This window comes from Cebidichthys violaceus, unplaced genomic scaffold, assembly GCF_023349555.1.
Source record: "Cebidichthys violaceus isolate CVI_PGR_0920_01 unplaced genomic scaffold, fCebVio1.0.p SCAF_6, whole genome shotgun sequence".
Taxonomy (NCBI): Eukaryota; Metazoa; Chordata; class Actinopteri; order Perciformes; family Stichaeidae; genus Cebidichthys; species Cebidichthys violaceus.
This window is the reverse complement of record NW_027176816.1, coordinates 11,905,912-11,930,403: the sequence shown is the minus strand read 5'-3', so window position 1 is coordinate 11,930,403 and position 24,492 is coordinate 11,905,912. Positions and strand designations below refer to the sequence as shown.

Below are 24,492 nucleotides of genomic sequence, written 5' to 3'. Positions count from 1 at the left end.
AACGGTAGCTTAGCTCAGTCAGGACGAACAGACACACAAAACACACACACAGCAAAACACACTGTTACATATGTTGGACCTAAGACTAGGAGCAGTTCAATTTATTACATAGTTATTGTAGGATTGATCAGTACTATATATCTGTTGTCTCTGGGAAGTCTCCAACATACATATGCTAATGTGACATTTAATCTCATTTAATCGAACTAAGCATGATTATTACTCCTATTCGGCAGGTTTCTGTGGGGATTTAACTGGTTCATTGACACACACAGATATCTTGTTGTCTTTCACCACAAATAACATTTTCACCAGACACACACCCACGTGCTTCCTTTCTTTCAGTAAGTCAGCTGTGTCCATATTCAGTAAAACTCTGGCTGCAGGATAAGTTCATAGACCCAATCATTGTGGAATGTCATACAGGTGAGTTAAAATATTTAAATATGTCAATTATGCTTCATGATCACATTGTTGCAGATCAATTTTTTTCCTGATTTAAAAAAAAATGTGTTTAAGCTCAATCTGCAATCACTGTTGACAAACCAGACACAGCATGGCCATCAAGATTTATTTTATATTATTTTTGTTTAAAGAGCACAGAAGGGGTGCTGCATCCATGTAGAGGGAACCACTAGAGGTGCTTCCTGATCCTGTCTTTCAGCCAGGAATCTCGCCAGGTCAGCAGTTAACTGGAATCCATTCTTATCGTCAGGTACAGACAAGAGCCACAAAGCATTGGAATCTACTCTGAACACATTATTTCTAGATACAGTAACCATACTGAAATTATCTAAATCTAGATCCATTGTGCGTTTTAGCTTTTAGCTCATTGTTTTGGTTTTCTGGCCCACAAACCCTGCACACATCAACCTTGTTTTACTGTTCTCAGCAAAAAAAAATGACAAACACAGTGTCAACCACAAAAAGGACAAACAGACCGAGTTAGTTACTCGTTGGAGAACAGTCAGAAAGTTAGCAGCTAGTCAGATGGACCAGAGGGGACACTAGATTTGTTAAGTGGAAACACAACTCCAACTTAATAGTAATCTTGTTTCAGCTAATATGTCAATAGATGTCAGCCATAACAACTTCATAAGGTGCTAAAATGTCAGAGGTTGTATTTTTAGCTTGTTCCGATGCTCTGAGTGGCCAAAAAGCGGGGTCCTTTGTTTACCCACTGATAGCAGGATTTATTTTTAAAAGAGAGAGAGAAAATAGTACAAAAGCAGCTTAAGTGCTTGTGGTGTAGTCTTGCTTCAAGTGAAAAACAAAAGAACTTCAGACAAAGCCTTTTTGTCATAGCACTAGCTGTTATAGCACTTAGGTTAAGTCACTAAGTTGAGTAGGTGACGAGGTGTCTTACCCCGGGGCCTGGAGGCGATTCTGGAGGAGAAGCTGGTGGTATATATCTTTGGCCTGAAAAACACAAGCAAAAAACCCCCAAAAGATTAAAAAAACAAAAACACAAGCTTATAACCATAAAGTGTAAACTAATAGTACGTATGAACTAAGTGCAACGTGCTTCCATTTTGTGTTCTTGTTGATGTCTTCATCTCACTTGTGCAAAAAACTCCAGTTCAATGTTGAGCAAGCTCAATTTAACAACATCGTAATGTCTTCCCCATGCTCTGCCTACCTGGCAAAACTGCTAATTGTATAGTTTGGTTACACATTTAATGGAATGGCAGCTTGTGAGAGGGAATGGAAGATGACAGCAAAATGTCTTCTTTTCAGATTGCTTTGCCGTCGATTGGATTTTGCAGTTGGGTGGCATCCTGAGGTATAACGAGTACACTGGGACAATGTGACCTGCATAACTTGCATAACAGTGAAGTACAACTACACTAAACATTGCGATGCAAAACTACTCACAATCAGTAAGAAATCTTCCCACAGATCAGGCGGCATGGATTTAGATATCACACTGAGTATAAAGTCTGACAATGCTTCCTGAGGTTTTTGGTTGGTAGCCATGGTAATACTGAAATGAAAAGCTTTCCAGCATCTCTTTGTCCTCTTCTCCCACTCTTTCTCGCTCTCTGTGCCGGGCTTGACTGGCCTTTTGGAAATTGCTTCAGTTGCCTGGGGTGTCTTACTGTAGCTCCCATCTGCTCAGACTACATGCTCACAGAGTGGACACGGAGCAGAGATGGCTGGCTCTCCGTCACAAATGTGCTCTGGCATCCTCCCGGCAGCCATTTTGTTTTTAAGGGCTCTCTGTTTCCTCACTGTTTCACTTCTTGAGCCGGTGAGAAAATGTTTTTCACCTCATTAGTTGCTGGACTGTAAGCAATTGGCCACTGATTTGTGATCAACGAGAGGCCGTCTTGACAGCTGAGCAAACTTGCAGCTGTACGAGAGACCGACACAAGCACCTATACGTGCAGAAGGCACCAGGGATTGAGGAAAAATATATTTAAATATGTAAAAATTATGCATCATCAAACTTCATTAATGAAGCTTTTCTGTCAAAACAGCATATTTTATGCCTCTCAGCTTATCATTAGAGGCAGCGAGTGATGTGTGATGGTCATGTAAACAACCAGAGATTCTGTAAATAAATTATAGATGAATAAAAATGTATGGACTTCACGAGAATTTCCACCCGCATGTAGATGTCTACCATGAATAATTTAGAGGTTTCACATTTGGCTTGTCTGCTTTTCCCCCTGCCATGGATTAACTCTCCTGTCGTTTCAGATCGTGTGTTCACCACCACCTGACATCTCCTGCCCATCTGCACCCCAGTAGCATATATGGCTGCCCATCCATTCATTCCCAGCCAGATAGTCGATTGTTCTTCTGCCTTCGCAATCCAGCTATTTTCTCTGCCAGCCTGAGTTTTACCTGTTATGACCCCCAGCCTGCCTTTTGAACTCCAGCTCTGTAGCCTGATCCCCTGTTGGCTAAGTTTGTCTCATCTCCCCTGCCTGTTTGGTTTTGACTTCTGGCTGTTTTCAACCTAAAGTAAACTTTTTATTTACCAGCCTGGTCTCAGAGACGTGATTTTGGGGTTTAAACCATTGACCTTATATAGAGATGGACAACATGACAGCGCTACAAATTGAAGCCAAAACATCTCGATCGCCCCCTGGTGGCTGGCTGCAGTACAGGTCATAAACCCTGCCCCCTCCAATTAGCTGATGGGACATGGGCGGAACTTTAAAAAGTATACGTCAAATGTATTTTTCCCAAAGATGCTTTCTGTCACTTTAGGTAGTTTTTATCACGTTGATGTATGGTCAAGTGTTCATTTTTCTAATAAGTTTGGTTTTAATTAGATATTTGATGCTTAAAAAAGGGGGTGTGGCGTAATGAGTGACAGGATTGGCTCTGATCAGGATGGCTCAGGTGGGTATATCAGTTTTCACTACTTCCCAGACTCCGGCACTAGATGACGTAAAAAAACGCAAGACGGCAGGTTATTTTGGCTTCACTTTTGTACAGTTGGAGGAAGTGGAGATGCGTCGTCCATCTATATATATACACATGGTCTATGGTTCAAACCAGTTTTTACTGGGCCTTTACAAAGGTTACAAGTAGCTTGTTTCTTTCTATCCAATGACTGTTTCAAAGGTTGTATAGCGCAGTGAGCTTTCCACATTAATAAATATACTTGCATCAAGGACGTGAATTCCATATTTGAGACTGGCTATGAATTCCATATTCGTCTAAATAAGCAATCTGCAATGGAAAGCAGCACACTTGGATACGCCCCCGCACACGCACACACAGACAAAAACAAAGTCAAGGATGATTAAGGCTCTGAAATCAAAGAATGACAGAGATTCATGATATCATTCTCCTCTGAACACAAGCCCAAATCATTCGGGCTCCTTGGGGGATCCTCTGAGGACACTTGAACACTGATTAAAATGTCATTAATAGACTTTGCCAAAAGCCTTCTCTACACACCCATGAAGTAGGCCCTGATCAACGCTATTCTTCTCCAGCAAGATAAGTTAACAGCATCATTAGTGGGGAAACCATTGAGTATACGACCGGGGTCCACTCAAGTTCTTTCTGCTGTCACTGGGATTGAGTGGCTATGCGTAGTGTTTACTACACGTTTAATCAATTCACTGACGGGCACAGAGCAAATCAGCAGTATGGGCTTCAGTCAGAGATGCAAACAGTGGCACATCATTTATCTTTGGCTGTAAGTGGGATGTGGAATATTTAATCAGAACTTTGTTTCAGTGGGAGGCATCTTTAAAGCTCTGGGTTCAGGTTATTTTTGGAAAGATATCGTGGAACGGTCATGCTTAATTGGGAGTGACAGAATAAAAATGCTTCCGTTAGAGAAATTCAGTAGCATACACTGATAACCCCTTAAAATCTGAAGGAATGGAAAAAAAAGAAAGAAACAGGGACTTGGTTCAGTTTTATTTTCACATTTTTAGCCACTGCACTTATAGAAAGCAAAGAACAGACAATATGCATGGAGAAGTGGCTGGTGTGTGATGCTGCAAATATTTTTTTCAAATGCACACTGAAGCTGTTTTGCTTCAATGATCACTCTTGTATTGATAAACAGTATGCGTCACTGGGAGTCATGTAATTGAGTCCGAGAAGGTATTTTTAGAATTTTTTTTAGCACAATAATAAACAAACTCCGTGCAGGTTTGGAGAATTTTGAGAATCAAAGCTGGTTCAAAAAAGGTCGAAGAAACTGTGGGAAGTCATACTTTAATATACAATCTACACTCCAAACCAATATAATTACTTACACTTGGGAGAACTGGCATTAATCTCACAAAAACAGTATTATGACGCTAGATGAGTAAAAACAACTCTTGAATCTGGTTTTCGAAGGTTTCTTTTTATCCCAAATACAAAACAAGCTTGAGGCAACGGTGACCTTTCTATGTGAGATTACAAGAACAGGAACCAGTGGATTCTATGTCAAAAGATGGATAAATAGTAATACAAAATGTTAAATGGCCAAAAAGCCACTGCAGAACACCACAGGATTAAAAAGTGGTTCAGTGAATAAAAGAAAATCCAAGTACAGGTTGTATGAGGTTAAGAATGAATCTCCATGCTCAAACTGTAAAAAATGTCTGCAGCTACTATATTTATTACATTAAATTACCTGAGAATATGTGCATGAGTCCAATATGAGTCATGACAAAGGACTTAAAATAAGCAAAAAAGATATTAGCTATGGGCCGAGGCCTAACAGCGTGTGTTAGTCGTATTTACCTTTAAAAGCATAATTTAGACCCGAAAAAATGTGTGTGTCATTGTCTATGTTCAGGCCAAAGTTCCTCTTTCAGAGCAGACGTCAGCATGAAGATGCAAAGCAATGCTTGTTCAAGATCAAAAGGTCCTAATGGACTGCCAAAGTTGTCTCCTTGCACTTTGTGTTTATTCCCCTCAGACCCCAACCGTTAAATGTGCTAATCATGCAGAGAGCAGGAGGTGCAATTGAGATAACACTGCAGAGGTGAGGGCTTCATCACATGCAGAGGACAGGCTAGTTTGATGCTTAGAACTTTGGCTGATTCCACCTGGGTGTTGCCGCACACTTGAGTCGTGCCCACAAAAACAATTTGCCGTAACAGGCCACACACTTTCTGGTCCAATAAACAAGAAAAACAAACAAAAATGTGGTTCCTTTAAAGAAGAGAGCAGCAGAGAGCCTTTCACCTCCTTCCTTGAGAGAAACTCTTTATATCAGCTTGCTGCTATTCCTTTTTTTGTGTGCTTAAAGAGCCATTGTGGATTACATGATGATATTTACCCTGTAAAGGTGATGATGGTGATCTTCTGTGACGGGACACGTCCTCCTGCTTTGTCCTCAGAGATGCCTTTGGGCTGGATGCCTTCCTTTCCAGACTGGACGACAGCCGAAACGTTATGGTATCCTTCGCCTCCGCGAGAGAAGAAAGATTCACACATTCCAGTAACAAAAGCAAAGTGTCGGAGAATTAACAGTTGAGATTATGTAGGGAAGGACACATCTGGAATGAATGAGATAGCAGCGGAAGGTGGAGATATGTGTCGGTGACGTGTGGTTATTTTCTAATATCTGAGCTGTGTGAAAATTCACAGCTAAGGTGCGAAAAGTGACTTTTGCACCCTTTGAAATGTCTGATTCTGTCACCAAAAAGATGTGCCTTGCAGACAATCATTTGTCTACACGTGTGCTGTAGACCGTGATGATGATTTACAGTGCAGAGCTTTAAAGGATGATGTCATCTGCCTTTGTACTGTATGAGGCCCTACCAATAAAGACAACTTATCTTAATGCACCACATTATGTCAAAAAGAAACAATTAAAATATATGAGAGTTTTTGCCTTGAGGGAAACATCTGTGTGACTCCCGAAAACAGCACAATGTCTTGCCACCAACGCATTCTTTACATTTTGTTCCTCCGACAAAGACATGCCTCTGTGCCTCTTGTGTTACCTGAGCTGAGCCTGGAGCTGAGAGCGGCGCAGGGCTCTGAGTTTTGGCAGACATCTCTGTGCTGTAGACCATGACTCCGTGAGGGTTTGGCTTTGCACCACCTTGCAGAACAAGCTGTATTTCTTCCCCCTTCCAGTCAGACGGATCCTGGAAGGGGCACCAAATCCCCCAACGGAGGCACTGCAAGAAGGCCGCTCGAGACGTGGAGGTGGCAGACAGCTGCGTGACGGAAAAAGACACAAGATTAGAGGACACTGACATGATTATTACCGTTTCCATATATGGAAACAACATTGATTAGCCTTTTTGTAACCCCACAGAGTAATATAGCAATATTTAGAGTAACATAAAAGGCAAAGCAGTACTACTATTCTGCTTTCAGATCTGGCCTGCATTTCTGTTCCAATAGTCCCATAATGTTGGTAAAAAAATGGATTTAGAAGAATATTTGCTTCAATCTGATTTTTCTTATCAAAAATAAATTAACAACCAGTAATAAGACATGACAATACGACAATCATACTGCCACTATAAACACGTGCAAATCAAAAAAAATGTAAAACAGTAAAACAACAGTTTTGTCTGCATTCAATATCACTATGGTCACAATATAGATATAGTGTGCCACAATAATAATAAAGTGTTTAATTACGGGCAATTAATACATTGACCAAAGCAGAGCATTAACTCAAATTAAAAATATATCAAACTATTTATTTAATCACAAAATTAATTGTAAAATGCTTTCAAAATTGACTTTGCACTTTTACTATTGTACTAGTGCTATACTCATATAAGCACATACGAGTTTGGAGGGTGGTATCATTTTTAATTGCCTTTCCAAAACCAAAAATACAAGATCAAGGCATGGATCAAACAGTTTGACATAAGCCACTAATGTTAGTAATGATGCCTTGTTTTAGTTAGCCGTTGTAACTTTTTCATCATGTTGGGATATGTTAGAAAAATTCCTAGTCCAGGATTGACACTAGATTCTTGCATGCTGTGTGCCCCATGCAAACACAAGTCCAACCCACAGAGCAGCAGCAAGAGCTCTGATTGTACAGCTGACATGTGTTGGCAGGAGCCATGTGTTGGGTCAGTGGCACACTCCAGTTTCATACCAGAAACCCTAAAAATGTGAATTTAGTTTGGAACATAATAAACATATGGACCACCAATGGAAGAGTAGATAATGTTTTTTTTTTACAAGTAGGGAAAGTTGATTTGCAGTCAGGTGCACAAGATTTTAAAAAAAGGTGAGGGAGGGACTGAGGGATGAGTTTCAAACTCAGAGAGGAAGGGGTGGGGTCTGGGTCTTCACTGGAATTTATTGTAAGTGCTGTCAGAGTAAGTGCTGTTTCCCTTTAAGCAATTACTTCTTTCGCACTATCCCCTTCATATGGAGACACGGGCGGTGCCATGCAGCATCAGGGATTCTGATGACAGCATGTCACAGCAGCACTTTGCAGCCCAATGAGAAACCTACATTATACAGAAGATTAGGAGTTACTGCATCTCCAGGGTTTAGTCAGACATTTTCAGGAGAATGGCAAAGAAATATATACTACTGGCATGGACATTTAAATAACCAATACATCATTTGCTATATTACTGTAACTAAGTCATTAAGTACTCAACTAATCATGTAAATAATTTAGAGGGCAATGTGAAAATAGGTTGTATTTACTACAAAGCTTTGAAAGGAATGTATTGCAGTGGTTTTGCGTATAACCAACGCTGACAATTCTATATGGTCAATGCATTAGGGGATTAAGTACTGAGTCACACCTACAGTGTGTTGTGTTTGGTTATGATTTACAATCAGTCCCATAGCACCTCTACTGCAACCATACCAGGGAAAATAAAAATAAGGCATTTTGTTTCAAATGATCCACAGAGGACTCAAAGGTTTTGCTGAATCAATTAATGAGCTGGTCAGCCTCAGACAATTGTAATCAATCATAGATGGGACAGCATATAGACTACACAACAAGCCTGCTAGTCCACATCGTTTCAAGATAAAGTGGAGCATATAATGGTTCACTCAATGCTCAATTCCCCTGAACACATTCTTTACATGTAATACCATAATCCCAAGCTATAGGTCATCACTCTGATACAGTAACCACTGCCTGCATTATAAGTCATGCAGTGTCCGTTGGGTGGTATTATGGAAAACAGAAACTGCCTGCAGTAGTTTTGAAGCAGAATGTGCAAACAGAGATGTTCTTTAAATGTGCTTCAAGCACAATGTCAGTGATTCAATGGAATGAAACAGCACGATTAAATCTAAACATTCTTTTCACCTTCATTTGATAGATGAAGGGAGACAGAGAGGGTTATGACATGCAGCAAAGGTCCCAAAGCTGGAATCGAACACGGGGCGTTGCACCAATCTGAACATTTAAAACTAATTGTATTAATTCTTCAAATTCTGTATTCTGCCAGATATGGAGTTGATTTGCAGTTCTTTATGGTCTGTCCAGGTTTGGGATGGCAGCACCGGCAATACTAATGGCCAAGAGGAGAGGAGCCTGTTTCCCCAAAGTTTACACCAGACTTGGAACTTTAAACTCAGCTGTCATTGTCCTCAGAACCACCTTTTCCTTTCAGCAGCACAGCTGAGCGGCTGAGAGGACGTGGCCAGAAAAAAAAATGTCTTCACAAGGCTAAATAATGTCAAAAATTCAATGGACAAAAACAGTTTTCCAATAACCTCCACAGGGAGTGTACGGATGAAAAAAAAAAGTTTTCCCTGATTGATTTTAGTATTTCTCACTGGCACCACACATGCCCACAGAAACCGGACAGTTCATAGTGATATACAGTAGTTCCCCAGCTGTAGTAGTAGAGCCCCAAAGAGGAGGAAAACTCAAGTGGTGTATGACATTGCATGTAACAACTGTAGGGAAGACTACTGAAGAGAAGACTGAAGGAACACCACAAACAGACCATATCAGCTGTCTGCGAATGCAAGACCAAAACCAGAACCAGCATCCACTGGGGCTAGGTCAACGTCTCCAGGTGGCAGCTGTTTGCAAGAGGTTTCTGGGCTCATTCATGGCGATTCACACAGCACGGTATATCACCGTACATATATCAGTGTCTATTATTTTGCGGTTGTTGATGTAAATTACTTATTATTGCTCTCTCTGCAGAATCCTTGTCGCTGCTCTGATTCATTGAGAGCTCCCTTCAAACAGCGGAGCTTTTCCTGCCAAATAGAACTGAATATCTGTCATCTGGAGCAAAAATGTAAAACTAAATGACGAAACCGGTTTGTTGTTATTGCCAAGGTACAAATACTTGGTTAGAGGTAGGGAATAAATGAAGTTTAATTATTAACATGCCACAAGAAGTCCCTGTCAGGTAAATAAAAAAACAACTCACAACCAATGCTGTCTTTGTCTTCGTCTTTGAGGGCAGTTTCAAAATGTCAGATTATTATGCGAAGTAACCTCGCTGTCCTGTTAGTTTGCTACCAAAGCCTAAAGTCAAGTGTTCAGATAATGGGGCTGACATTTCACGCACTGCACTACACTACAACTAATAGTGGACTTCGGCAGGAATCAAGGGAGCTAAAGGTGTAAAGGTTAAAGACATGCCATGCCCTTGTTTTGAGGAAAGGAACAATTTCTTCAGTATGCCGTCGGCCTCGTCTGTGTGATTTGTGCCACAGCTATAAAAACAATGTACATATAAATTGGTCAGTCGTATTGTGTTGCCTGTGCAACATAGTCCTATCATTACATATATGTTGTATAGATCTTTTTTCAATGCTTCACACGTTTCAAGCGGCTCCGGATGCAGATCAAAACCAAATTCCTCTCAAAACAGAGTTGGTTTCAGACTATAATTTTACCCCCAAGCAGCTCAGACATTAACAGCTATTTATTTGAACTGTAACTCCAGAAATATGTGGCAGCCATAAAACAGATAGCAGCAAATTCCCCCTTGAGGCATTGCCTGTTTCTCCATCTCATGGTGTTGAATTAATACGATGCTATATGAAAAACTCAATCAAACAAGACTATTTTCAAAGTGATGATTTTGAGAAAAAAATATCCAACTAGAGAAAGATCATTTTATGGCGCAGGGTGAAGCCTGTAAAGATCGTGAGGGGATTTATCTAATGTGTCTCTTTCCTTTTTATTCCACTCACTGTCTGTCTCTAACATGTCTGCGCTCTTAACAGAATGCGAGGGAAAGAGCAAAACGAATATCCAGCACATGACTGAACACACCCTTCTTGTATTATTCAATGAATGTATTCGGTTGCTGGGATGATTTGGGAGCAGAAACGGCGGCTGAGCTCTGTGACAATGAGGCAGACAAAGGAGCAATCAAGGGGCCTCTTCTACAGGCACACCTACAGCCTAGGAAAGAGCTTTTATCTGTCCGACACTCAACGCTTATCACACACTTTCAGTCTTCCAATCACAGGAAACTGAGAATGACTCAATGTTCAAAATTGTAGTAAGTGAGTGCGAGTGAGGATGAAAAGGACTGTGAGCCAAAACACCCATCGTGTGAAGTTAACATTCACGACTGGGATCAAACAGACAAGTAATAACTTATTAATGGTCAAAATGAAGGATTTCTTACCTCTGAAAATTCGGTAATTACAACAATAGCACGAAAACATGCACAGCGCAAACTAAAAATTCCCTTTTAGACCAGCAAAGCTGGCAGCCACATGAATCAATATCATGAGTGCAGTGTTTTTTTAAAGTGCTTCAGAACAGTGTGATCCACACATGAACTGCATGAAGCGCTGACAGCTCAGGCTGACACACAATAGGATTGAAGGGATCTCAAAAAGAATCTTTGGTTTTGGTTCGAGTAAACAAACAGGGATAATAGTTTCATTCACAGCCTGGCAGAATATTCACACAATGCGCGTAATCCTCAGACAAAAACAGTCCACAACGCTCCGGCTCGCACGTCAGCAGAGATCAGTGTTGCATCCACATGCGAGTGTAGGTGGTTTAATGGAATTGTGGCAAGGACACGGTGCTGTAGGAGGTAGTTAGCTGATGTATGCATGTGTTGAAGGCTTTCAGTGAGAGGAAAGTTGCCCAGAGGGTCAGACACATCCACTCATTCTGAGCACCACAGTACCTCGGTGAGTCTTAATCAATTGCAAAGCCTGCTTGTGACAGCAAAGAGACATCAAATCAATGGCATTATATTTCAGTGGAAATAAAGAATGATTTTTACTTGCTCTTGCACTGTTTTGGACAGGAAACAGTTGAATTAATCCGGGAATTTGCCATTTAAAACAAATAGTTGCTTTTAGAACCGCTTGCTTCGGCACCGGTCATTATGTCGGACAGGGCAGGATGATCAATAGCCAATTTCTCCAAAGTGTGATTACACTGTTTATTCGAGTGACAAAAGCTAAATTTAAAATAAGAATCATTAACTTTCACACGGAGAGCAGCCAAGCACTTGTTTCAATAGTGCACTTTGGGAGAAAAAAAATAGAAACAGTAGCCTCAGGCAAAAACAAGGAAGCAGCAAACTTTTTCATGAAGTTGCACTGAAAACAATAACAGGCGATGTCACTGCACACATAATTGCTTCACCTGGCAAAGTGTTTTCTAAGGGAAGAATCCATCAACCTTGTTTAGAAGTATAAAATATATAATGCTGCAGCATCTCAAGACAAATATGAAAAAAAAAAAGTGTCAGACATACTACGGGGTGGAAGCAAAGATCTCATGTCTAGCCTGGAGCAAGAAAAGTAATCATCAAACTTTTTTGGGGAGATGGAGAAAAAAAAAAGGTGAAATTATCAAAAGATGACAGAAGGTGAATTTTGCACATCAAAGACACCAGAAACCCCATTTCCCAGCAGACGAGAAGAACTGGAAGAGACACAACCACTCCTATTCAGCACCACTTACTAACTGAAAAGGTTATGAACGGCCTGTTCTCATACATGAAAGTAAAAACACCACTCATTTTAGAAACTGCTTCCAATTCAAAGCTGCTGTTGCTGTTATATTAAAAAAAAGAAAAAAGGCCAAGTTTGTGATAAGCTGAAATAAGGCGGTTTGCAGCAACACAGTTTTGGAGAAGCTCAAAGTAAATGGCAGGACATACAGCGACTCAGGGCTTTCTCGAGTACAGCAGGAATTAATCCTAAATTAGGAGGATGTGGGCATTGATGGGAGACGGAGTCTGACAGTTATTACTATTACCTCAGTCTGTAGGGGAGTTCTATTCATTATTTCAGCCAAGGCCCTGTGACAGGCACCAGCCCCACATCTCCCGCTACTTATTCTCCACAATGAGACGCCCTGGAGGAAGTGAGGGAACATGCACTGAGATCATTAACTTAAGAGCACTAAACCACTCACATTTTCATCCATCTGCACGAGTCGTCCAAATGAACCCAGCAGGCTACTGTGCTCTATTCAGCTCACCGAGGCCAAATAGGGATTGGGAAGAATTGCGCTCCGTCTCAGATCCTGCCCTCATTGATGGTAAAACTTCAAGGAGACCTTCACAACAGACGTGTTCACTGCTCAGGCCAATTTACTGTGAATGTGAACACTTTTTATCTGTAGTTGGATACTCGTCTATTAAAGTGGTTGTGCATAGCGATAATAGTTGAACTGTACATGTAATTCAAAAAATAATTTAATTTCTAATTTAGGATTGAGACTTATTTGATTGTATTCTTTTTTAAACTAATTGTTCTGGAGTGTAGTAGAATGAATTTTGATGTGCTTTGAAGAAAGTAACAGTTTAGACAAGGACCAAGTAACTGCTCAAGATCGGTAGGTTGATGTTGGGATCTCGACAAATATGAGACTGATTGCCGTAAAATCGTGTGCAAAGGTTCATGGACTCCCAGTGATCCTCGTGACTTTGGTGATCCCCTGACTTTTCCTCTAGCGCCACCAGCAGGCTGACATTTTAGGTACAGAGAAAAAATGTCATGAAATGTCAAACAGACATCTGTTCTACAGAAGGTGAATTGTAATAACTTTGGTGATCCCATCACTCTTCCTCTTGCACCATCACCAGGCCCAAATTCCAATCTGTCCAATGCTTTGGTTTATGGCCAAATACCTGCAAAACATAATGTCATTCCCATCGGCATGATCTGTGCTTGCTAGCACAGTAAACCAATACCTTGAATGTGGGAAGCACTACCTGCTAAACATGACAACCACTACCATTTTTACGTTTACTTCACCAGCTATCACTAAGGATCTCAGTTGGATCTCAACACTTATCCACCTTACTTTTAATGTGCTTTACAGCCTCGTGGCTATGGCCAGACCATTGTAGTCTTTTTACAGTGTAGGTAGAGAAAAGTACCACAGACTGAAAGACATATTCACCTTCAAACCACATATTATTAAAGCCTAGTTCGGGCTCCAGCGCCAGACGCTTCCTCATTTAAAATAATAGGAATGCATTTAACTGAGAGCAGTAATATAAAGTACCTGAGATGATTATCCATCGCTCATCAGAGCAGCATACCATGCATTCTCCCTCAGATTGAAATTCAAATCACCTGAAGATAATGATAATGTGAAAAAGATGACAAATCACTTGCTGAAAGTAAATGACATGAGGTGCATGTGCAGGATTAGGAGCACATTGTACGGCGACGACTGTCTTTTCCATAAAAATCTGTGAACATAATACCTCATCCATACAGTCCCAAATTAATCTTGTGATGATATTTTCATCTGCACTGCATGAGCACATTCCACAAAATATAACAGCTCTATCAGATTTCAACGCTTGCCGTATTTATCTGGTCAGCACATGCAATCTGATCTGTGACATTTTGCATCTATGTAACCTAGCATGAAGACAAGTTACTATGGGGGAAGTAATACACATTCCTCTACATAAATATAGGAATACATGAGTGGGATATCAAAGGCCTAAACTTAATGTTCAGGTATATTGCCTTTCAGATTTGAAATGAACCCTGTTAAATCACACTATTTTCCTGCGTTAGAGTAGGTGCTGGAGAGCTGAAAGGACTGCTGTGTTACCAACAGGCAAATGGCAGACCTCTAATGGTTTAGGGCACGGGAGAACAAATACACAAATGTTTTAGCCAAGTGCCCTTGTTGAGTCTCGAACGATAGGAAAGCATTACCACCAGGCTTACAAGATTCTTACTGATTTAACATTTTTGTCACCGTTTACCATCCAAAAACTCTATTTGTTGTAACTTGCTATGTGGAACAGTGGACAGCTGAAGCACAATGTTATACAGCTGGTCAGGCCTCAAATGGTCCCAAAATGCCCCTGACCACTTTATAGAACTGCTGTTTTAAATAAAAATCATTTAGGTCTGGGCCAGTCTGAGGTTCCCATCGACACGGCAGCCATTAGATGTGCAAACATCATCGCCATTGCCTCTCTGGCTGCCAGGGCGATGCATCCGTCTGGAGAAGGATAGCACTGCTGGCATACATTGACAGGGTAAGACTCACTCTGGGCCTATCGCAGGGGGAGATTGATGCACTTCGCAGTGGGGGGAGAGCTGACATTCATTTTAATTAGGCGGGCAAAATATTGTCTCCGCGGCATCTAGCCTCCCTTGCCTTAACCTCAACTTCTCTTCTCATTGCGAAAAAAGGAAAAGGGGGGGGCCTCCAGGGAGGAATGACCCCGGAGTAGGCCACAAATCAGCTAAATATATCACTTCAATTCCTGACAACATTACTGTGCTTAAGATGCTTGATTAACATTTAATTAACATTTGTATGACATTTCAGATCAGAAGCAAACCAAAATATGAATGGTATCTATGAGGGCGAGGTCTCCTCCAATGGGAGGGGCTCTGTCGACACATGTCATGTAATATAAATAGTCGAGGAAACTCAGACAAAGGGAAGGGTTCATAAGGTCAGGGGACAGTGTCATGGTAAAGAGGGCATTTTAATGAGCATGTGATTGGGGAAAGCTTCACAAGATGCTTTTCATTCAGAAAACATCATTAAAGCCTGCAGGGGCACACAATAACTGCACACAGCAACACACAAACAGCCACTTAAGAGAAGTCACAGGAAAAAGCACACAGCAATCTATACAGCATGCACCTGTCGGCGAGCCAATTAAAATCCAAACAAGTGTCCGCGGCACAGAGGAGAAGCTGTACACCGACACCTTTAATAAACCCAGCCACTGGCCATGTCACTGTTTTTCTGCTCCACATATTGTTTATCTTCCATCCCCCGGCAGTGACATCTGAGACACAGAGAGGAATAAATAGATCATTAAAGATATTTGTCATTCATCTCCACTAATGGAACGATTGTCGAACACCACACGTAACGCATGCTCGTGTAAGATTATTTATCACAATCACTAAGCCATTGGTCAAGAGTCAACAATATGTACGTAGTAGATTCAATACTAACAGGAGAATGTTCAATATACAACCGAGTGAATAATTCAGTATTCAGTATTTCTAATTATCTCTGCCAGGCGTAAGCCTGGAGGGAGATCATGCATTTGGTTGTGTGTGTGTGTGTGTGTGTGTGTGTGTGTGTGTGTGTGTGTGTGTGTGTATCTTTCTGTCTGTCCACGACGAATCTTGCATACCAGTTGACCCATCAGTCTAATATTTTTTCTGCACATTACGACTATATGCTTCAGGATCTCTTGTGGTTGGGGGGATTCACAATTTTTGATTAAAAAAAATTATGGCAGGGCAAGTTAACACATTCATTAATTAACGCCAACAATTATTTTATCGCGCATTAACGCATTTAAGTGAGGTATCATTTAAATGCAATACACACTGTTGATGCCAGAAAATCACCCAAACAAACAAACGGTGGAGGGAGGCTTCGGCAGACTACGTTGGATGCAGCGTGTGAGTATAGATAAACAAAAGCAAGACAAGCTAACAAATGCCACAGTGAAGTGGATAGCTACAAACTGCAGGCCGATTAGTATTGTGGAAGATGTCGGTCTGAGGAACGTTCTCAAGGTGCGTTCACGTCGCGTTTGGTGTGAACGCACCTTTAGGATTGAACGAATGACGGCACATATGAGCCTCCCTTAAGACGCGCCACCACAAGAAGAATACACAAGTTGTATGAAAAGGAGAGGACTACAAAAGCGACGGCGTTACAACGTGCACCAACTGTTGGTCTCACTGGAGTTACAGTGCATTACATTGATGAACAGCTGCATTCACATGCTCTGACTGTCATGAAAACAGAAGACAGACATTTTGCTGAAACGTGTGCGGAACATTTTATTCATGTTGCACAGCAGTGGAACGTTTCAAATAAAGTCAGCACACTCAGCACCAGTGGTGGGCCGTCAGGGCCAGCTAAGCCTTCTCTGCTGGCCTAAACAGAATCACAAAGTTATAGCTATTTTATAATTTAATGCAGGCTGTGCTTCCAGCCTGCAGCGCTGCTTCCAGCCTGCAGCGCTGCTTCCAGCGTGCAGCTTGTTTTAAGTAGAGCTCTTATCCAATCAGATTCAGCCTCTATTTCTCTATGTAAGGAGAGAGGCCCGAGGTCCTCTAGGTAGACTTTGCAGATTAAAGTATATGGGGACGATATTGTTGATTGTCATCGTCTTCAACAAATTAGATCTTTAGTTTGACATGTTGGGCGTATTCTTTGACGTCCCAGAGCTACCCAGGTAGCCTGCTAAGTACGTCAGCATTAAGGTGCGCCGTGATTGGTCAGTGGGCCAGAGTGACTTTTGTCAAACAGAAAGCTAGCAAGCAGATCTTAGTGTTTAGTAAGAGTTCACGTTGAAACATATGACATTGACATGACATGTTTAGCGTTTTTAAATGGATTTCTGGAGAAGGACATTTTCAGAAAAACTGGACATCGTATCAAAGGGTTGGTCAAGCCCACAGCTAGCAGCCCTGACCCAGCATGGAAAAGGATTTGTACGAATGGTATTTCTGACTGACAGCGGCAGAGAAGCGTTGCACATTTTATGGCTAAGAATGCGTTTCATTTGCAACTGAGCTCTTGGTGTTTGAAGCTGTTAGGAGCTACGCTACGCTAACCAAGGCAGCTACAGGACAGGACGCGCACAAGCTACGTGCTTTTGAAAACTTTTGGAGAGACCTGAGTGGACTTTTTAAGTGAAGAGCAGCTGTGGTAAGTTAACTGTTTGGAGTCTTTGCGCTGTGCCGCAGCCTCAGCTGTTTTTGAGTTTATGAGCTTATTAGGACATCGCCCAAGTCAAGTAGGACAGCACAGAAGGCCCAGGTATGAAATGCACGGTCTGCCACTGCTCAGCACAGATATATAACTGCTACTGTGTAAAGGGAATACTGCTGTTAAAAAGCACCTTATTTGTCTAAAGTGTTTGCAAACCAAATGTTATTGCACTTTTGTTCATATAGCAGTACTTTTAAAATAAGAGTGCACAATACACTACTTTTGAATTAATTATTGAATTTTGTGCATAACAATGCGATTAATTAATTAATTACAAATTTGAATCGTTGCCCAGCACTAAAAAAAACACATTTTATTGATTGTTTTATAACGTCACAGACTGCTGAATTTTGACTCTACTTAAACCGGCCGATAGGGGCTAAAGTGATCAATGACTGCTTCAGTAGAAAAGGAATTTCCAGCAGTTGGCAAGGCTAAAAACAAGCACTCTCGTCTGTTGCAGGCCACATTTTGGCCTTTGTTGTGGCTCAAAAACTGAAATCCAAGCAAAAGTTTTGCCACATTTTGAACCGGAGCATCTGCAGATAAATTCCATACCAGATATGTTATGATCCACCTATGTTTAGCACGAGATCAGATGAATAAATCCCCATTTGTGTTATCTTTGCTGCCATCTTGATTGTAAGGGAGCCAGGATGGAAAACTGAGTGTTTACTGCTTATTTGGAGTCGGTGTACGAAATCATCCCATATGTTCTAATTATTACATCGTATCGGGCAACAGAGTGACTTTACCTGTCGTAAAGGTACAGAGACAAGATGGAACTGCAACTCTGCAACTGTCAACCACTGTGTGAAACAGCTGCTAAAGGGATAAGGCTTAATGAACAGTCAGTTGTGGGCACATATTAAGGAATGAGGAAAAATGGAATCACACATTCCTAGCATGAACAAAAAACGGCCATTCAAGAAAACATTGAGAAGGGTTGGAATTATCGGAAAAGCCCAAGCCAATGTACGGAACATTAAAAAATAAGCTTCATCCATGAAATGTGATGTCGTGCACGTACAAATGAATAGTGGGATCCAGCAACCTTTATTTCCAAAAAGCTAAGAACAAAGTCTTTGAGTGGTAAAGTCTCGTCTATCAATTAAATAGAACACAATTACCATTACAAAAATATTCTATTTGGACTAGTATTTTTATCATTTTCGTAGGCATAAAGCAGTGCCGTCTAAGAGTTTTGTAATTTGCTTGATTTCAAATGCTGCATTGCATTAATCAAGTTACCGTTGACTAAAAAGCTTTCCATCACTGATACAGTATATTGCCACATGCCTGACCTTGACGCCAGATATATTGCAGCAGGATGTTTTCCAGTGCTGGAAAATCTGTGTCCAGTCACACTTCAGAATATGTGAAAATGCATGAAAAACGTCTCCATGAGTTCTGTGTCCACTGCACTCATCAATCTCAGTTATTTGAAAATTATTCTCTGTCGCCCCTCTGACAGCTGACAAATGTTTCTGGTTTGTAGTTCTAAATCAAACCACGGACAGAAAATAAGACAACATTCATGAATGTGGCCCAATGAGTTATGTAGGCGACCACCACAACAAACATCTCACTGATGACCGTGTTTTCTGTGAGCTGGAATGTTGCTTTATATAGCATATGAGAAACAGGCATGCTGCCAAATTCAGTCCTGCGTCTGCATATATCCAGATGAAAGCTTAGTAGAGGGCAAAACAGTGAGTATCTTTAAAGGTTATGCATTAATGGTTACGCTTCCTCAGACGCAGAGTAATCGACTGCACTCACTAAGCCCAGTCGGGGTCAAAGGTGACGCAACACGAAAACATGACGCCAGTGACACATTCATTACTGGCTGTGGCGTTGGCCCGGTTACTCAAATGGAGAACCCATTTTAGTGCATGAAACGTATCACAACTGTCGACAATCCTTTCTCAGCAACACAAGTTTGCTGTGGTGTAACAGCTCGTGAGAGTCGGCAATTACTGTTCCGAGAATGTGATTCGCGTTTGACAGACTCTAAGAAGCGCAACGGTGGTTAGTAGGAGGATGAAACCGAGTATTTCCTCTCTACACGACCCTCCCTTCCCCTCTGTTCCTCCGTCTATCTGCTTTGCTTCCATCCTTGTGGGGCTGTGACCCACAAGCAGTCAATCATTCCCCGTGTCAGTGTTTTGGATGACTGCAGCTGTCACGCCTCCCGACAAATTGTTTCCTGGCAAAAGGACAAAGACGCACGGGCCAGCAGCGCCTCGTGCTTCCACTTCCCCTGGACCGGCCCCTCCATTAGCGATGAGCTAGTGCTTGTCAGCGGAGGAAGGCAGACAACAATAAGCCCCCATCGTCTCGCATTAAGCTGTATGCAACTATGTTACATTACTGAATTGACGAGCAGGGCCAATGGTGGTTGGGGAGAGGATGCGATCGGCAGGCAGGAGCAGGCCTGAGATGTCTCGGATGAAGTTACAAGAAATTGGTGCTGACAGATAACAATTAGGAGAGTTGCCGTCGCCTTGCGTCATTTGTGAGTGAACCAAGTCTTCTCACGGTGAGTAAATCATGAACTGTTGAAGGCGTCCACTTACACTTTTGAGTGGATAACTGAAAGCATGATGTACTATGATAGACACCCCTTTTTCATTAATCAAACAGATGAGTATGTCAAGGAACTGAGGGAAAAGTGATCGAAAGGGTCACAATATTTTACCAGTATACTTGCTCTTATCAATGCTGGAATCTGTATAAAAGACGGATTGTTCCTGTATCAGATTTAGAATTTAGCTCTGAAAATCAACTAATTGTAGGGTCAGTTTATCAAAAAATAAAACAACAACAAAACAATCTGTTGGGGTGTTCAGTCATGAATGGTTCTGAATATTGAAGCTTGTTCTTGCCCTTGACATGATAACAGGATGGTTGTGTATGTGAGGTATCGTAACCCCCTTCTCTATTCAAGGATGGTCTCTTTTGGTGGATGGTCGTTTCTCCAGCTGTCCACTGACCAGTGGGGCCTGACACATAAAACTCTATGAAGGATCTCTGTCTACACACAAAGGCAGAAATATGCATACACATGGTTTTCGTCAGATTTACAAAGCTGTGCATAATGGTTCCGCTCTATGTATCTCAATTGTTACGGAACTGGGTGGACATTCACAAATCAAAGTGCTGTTTCCATCTGTCCATTTGATTTTACACTGTTCAATCGAAGTTGTGTCAAGTGCACCTCGCAGCGTTCGTTAAATCCCTTATATGGATAGGCTGAACCATCAGTATAAATCAAACTGTAATATTATATCATCATACCCAATTAATACCATGTTTCAAACTACCACTCAATACAGTACATAAACAAGCAATTACAGTAATAATATGGCAGGAGATGCAAGGATATCAAGGCAACCATGATCTTATTGTTTTGGGGCGTGATAATCACTGAACATAGTAATTGCAACTCTCAGTGGCGGGCCGTGCATTTCATACCTGGGCCTTCTGTACTGTCCGACAACCACCTCATTATGACGCCACAGCTATGGTTATTATTTGTTTCTAGGGGTGTAACAATACACATATTCGTATTAAACCGTTTGGTACGAGGCTTACGAACCGAAAAATACATTTGAATAATACTAGTGCATTTGGAAAATGCAGAAGTTTAAATTGTGGGAAATAAAATGTTTTCGGTGGACTACGCTCACGTAACAGACAACGGGCTGTGTGACCTTTTAAACCCGGAACAATAACAAAAAACAACTGAGGCACCGCACGTGTGTATATGACAACAAAGCATGACAAATCAACCCAGCAACACTGCAGCGCTAGAGCACGAGCCATTCATATTATTCATAAAAACAACACAGACAAATTAACACAGTAGTAACGCTATTGCAGATGTAAAAACACAAAAGCAGTTCACTTTCCAAAGCTGCTGTTCTCTTAAAGACAAAGTCCATCCTCCTTTCTTTGTTAACAAAGAGTTTAATACCGCGGTTAATCCTCCTTGAGAAATCCATTTCTCCTCCTCCTTCAGCCATTGAGTGTTAAAAAAACAAAGCTAGGTAAAAACAAAAAAAAAAGAATCTACAAGCAAAACGCTAAAAATGTCATAACTTCTTACATATGTTTCAACCTGAACTCTTACTAAATACTAAGATCTGCTTGCTACCTTTCTGTTTGACTAAAGTCACGCTGGCCCACTGACCAATCACGGCGCACCTTAATGCTGACGTACTTAGCAGGCTACCTCGCTACCACTGGCACGTCAAAGAATGTGCCCAACATGTCAATCTAAAGCTCTGATTGGTTGAAGACGATGACAATCAACAATATCGTCCTCATTTACTTATACTGCAAAGGCTTCCTAGCAGGCATCGAGCCTCTCTTCTTACCTAGAGACATAGAGGTGAAATCTGATTGGATAAAAGCTTAAAGCAAGCTGTGCTGGAAGCAGCGCTGCAGGCTGGAAGCAGAGCAACAGAGGAAGACAGGAGCTGTGCAATGAGAAAATAAGCTAAAAATATATAATAGTGTATTTGTGAAAAATTATTAAATTCTAAAATAGCTATAACTTTATGATTCTGTTTAGGCCAGCAGAGAAGGCCCTGACGGCCCACCACTGGCAACTCTCGAATATACTTTCACTTTGTCTTTCTTTTTCTTTTTCCAGGTTTCTTCTTCAAATCGGTGGCAGAGTGATGTGGAAAAGTGTAGCTGGAGTGGACACGGGAAGACAGAGTTTCCACATGTGCAGCCCATCAAGGAATAAGCACAAAGGGATGCTGGGTAATACAACAGAGCCCCTTGATAAGGGAGGGAATAGATACAGAGCAGGAAATAGCAAAAATGCAAATGAAAGCAAGATGGCAGGAAGTGGACATTGGACTAAAAGAAAAGTTGATCATTTGAAGTTCGTTGACCTCAGACAACCTCTGAGAACAGCCTATCAGTCAAATTCCCACTTCCTCTCCTCTCCCCAGCCTCCTTAATTTAAATTGTTATCTCCATCCTTCTGACTGCGCCTAAGGAGCATGAAAGAAGTCCGCTCAAAGGCTCTCAGAGAGAGACAGTAGGCGGCAAGAGAGACAAGACAGAAAGAGCTCAAATCAAAAATACTAAAGAGAACAAATGACGACACAGCATGGTTTTCTTTCTTCATAACCAAAGGCAACGATGGCAATTTTGTAAAAACAGGCCATCTCCTTTCTTTGTCTTATAGTGAGAACCAGACTGGCTTTTCAACACAGCGAGGAAGAGACATGTAGGCAGTCTCAGAGCACCGAGTGATTGCCTCTGGATTGCGGTGGTTGTGTTTTAGAAGAGAAGGGATTTCAACAAAATTGTTTTACTCTTTGCACCCACCTTAACCCCCTCAGAATACATAAAACGACATAATTCTATTTAATCAGCGAACAACAGTAAGGCAGTCTGCATGCTCATTCCCTCCACCCATCCGAGCACGGTCCTGTAGCAGAGGATTCTCCTTCAAGTTGCACTACACAGCACCATCTAGTGGCAATGTATACAGTCAGAGGCAGTGCAACGTGGGAGAAATGAGAGAAAGCAGGTTTAGTACTCCATTGTTAGTACTCCATCAAGGTGTCACTCCTGGGTGAAGCCAAACACACACACGCACGCACGCACGCGCACACACACACACACACACACACACACACACACACACACACACACACACACACACACACGACAGCGTTTCAAGCATCTGTTTGTGCTCCCTGCCAAAAGACTGCTCAACAAAGCCATTTATATTGTTATTGAATCCTAGAAGGCTATTCAGAGGGATGACACAAAAGATATTATTTTATCAAATTATGTAAAATATCCTTCCTATAACACTGTATACTTTTCCATTATCCTAGAATGATATAATATATTATATGTTTAATTTTACATATGTGTATATCTATTTTATTTAATTACGGTTCATTGCTTGTACTTCAAATAATTTCAGCGCTTAAACTTCACTCTTCACTAAACTTCAATACCTTTTCAGCACTTTAATTTGAAATGCCTTTTCTTTCTACTTCTTTCAGTAATTCTCTTTCAGCTGCCACTTCAACTTCTTTCAGTGCTTTTAAGTACAACTTTAAATGTTTTAATATCTTCAACCTCAGCTATTAAGACTATACACAGCCATTCAAAAACTCAAAAGACTCAATTGAAAATTATCAGCATGTACATTTTCTTCAGAATCTGAATTATTATGAAGTATATTGTACTTCATTATATTACTAAACATTTTATTGTATTATATACTATTAAATTGTGTAAACAGACGCAAATGTATATTTTCTCAGAAAAATGCATTACTGGTTAAATTAGTTTTTTTATAAACATATATTACTCTCTAAGTTGGATTCCCCATGCATAGTTTACTCCCTAAGTGTTGCATCTCTGCACATCTTTGCAATTTTTATTTATGGTGTACTTATTTTGTCCTTTTCTCTGCTCAACCTGTTCTGTATCTTGATCTTGTCTCTTTTTGAGCTGCTTTAACACCTAATGTCTCCCTCCATAGTCACTAAAGTACTATCCTATCTTAAATACCATAATTCCACATTAGAATCCAGCTGTACATACCAGGGCGAGAGTATACAGACACTGTTGTCTGTATACTCTCTACTCTGCCATATTCAAAGTATTGACATGTCTGCTTTTTGACTAAACGGCTTCAAAGGTCAAAGACCATAGCAACTTGATTGATCTTTGCAGGTTTAAATACCAGCCCAATTCCACAAGGGCCAGACAAGTCTCAGAGTTGGTTGTGGGGGCAATCAGACATGAACCCTCACATTTGTGGTTCACAAGTGGTGTTGAGTGCTGTGAAGTGCTCTTGACAGTGTGCAGCTGCCTGCCCTGAAGGCACACCTCAG

The 24,492-nt window shown here is 41.1% G+C and overlaps 1 protein-coding gene across 1 annotated transcript in view; it reads right to left on the bottom strand.

The window, feature by feature from the left end:
* Nucleotides 1–24,492, bottom strand: part of nphp4 (nephronophthisis 4) — a 172,664-nt gene that overhangs the window by 86,995 nt on the left and 61,177 nt on the right. Inside the window, exons 9-11 of the mRNA XM_068733608.1 lie at nt 6,420–6,638; nt 5,750–5,879; nt 1,367–1,419 (exon numbers count right to left, since the gene is read on the bottom strand). Of these exons, the coding sequence (XP_068589709.1) occupies nt 1,367–1,419; nt 5,750–5,879; nt 6,420–6,638 (402 nt within the window). The remainder of the gene's footprint in view (nt 1–1,366; nt 1,420–5,749; nt 5,880–6,419; nt 6,639–24,492) is intronic.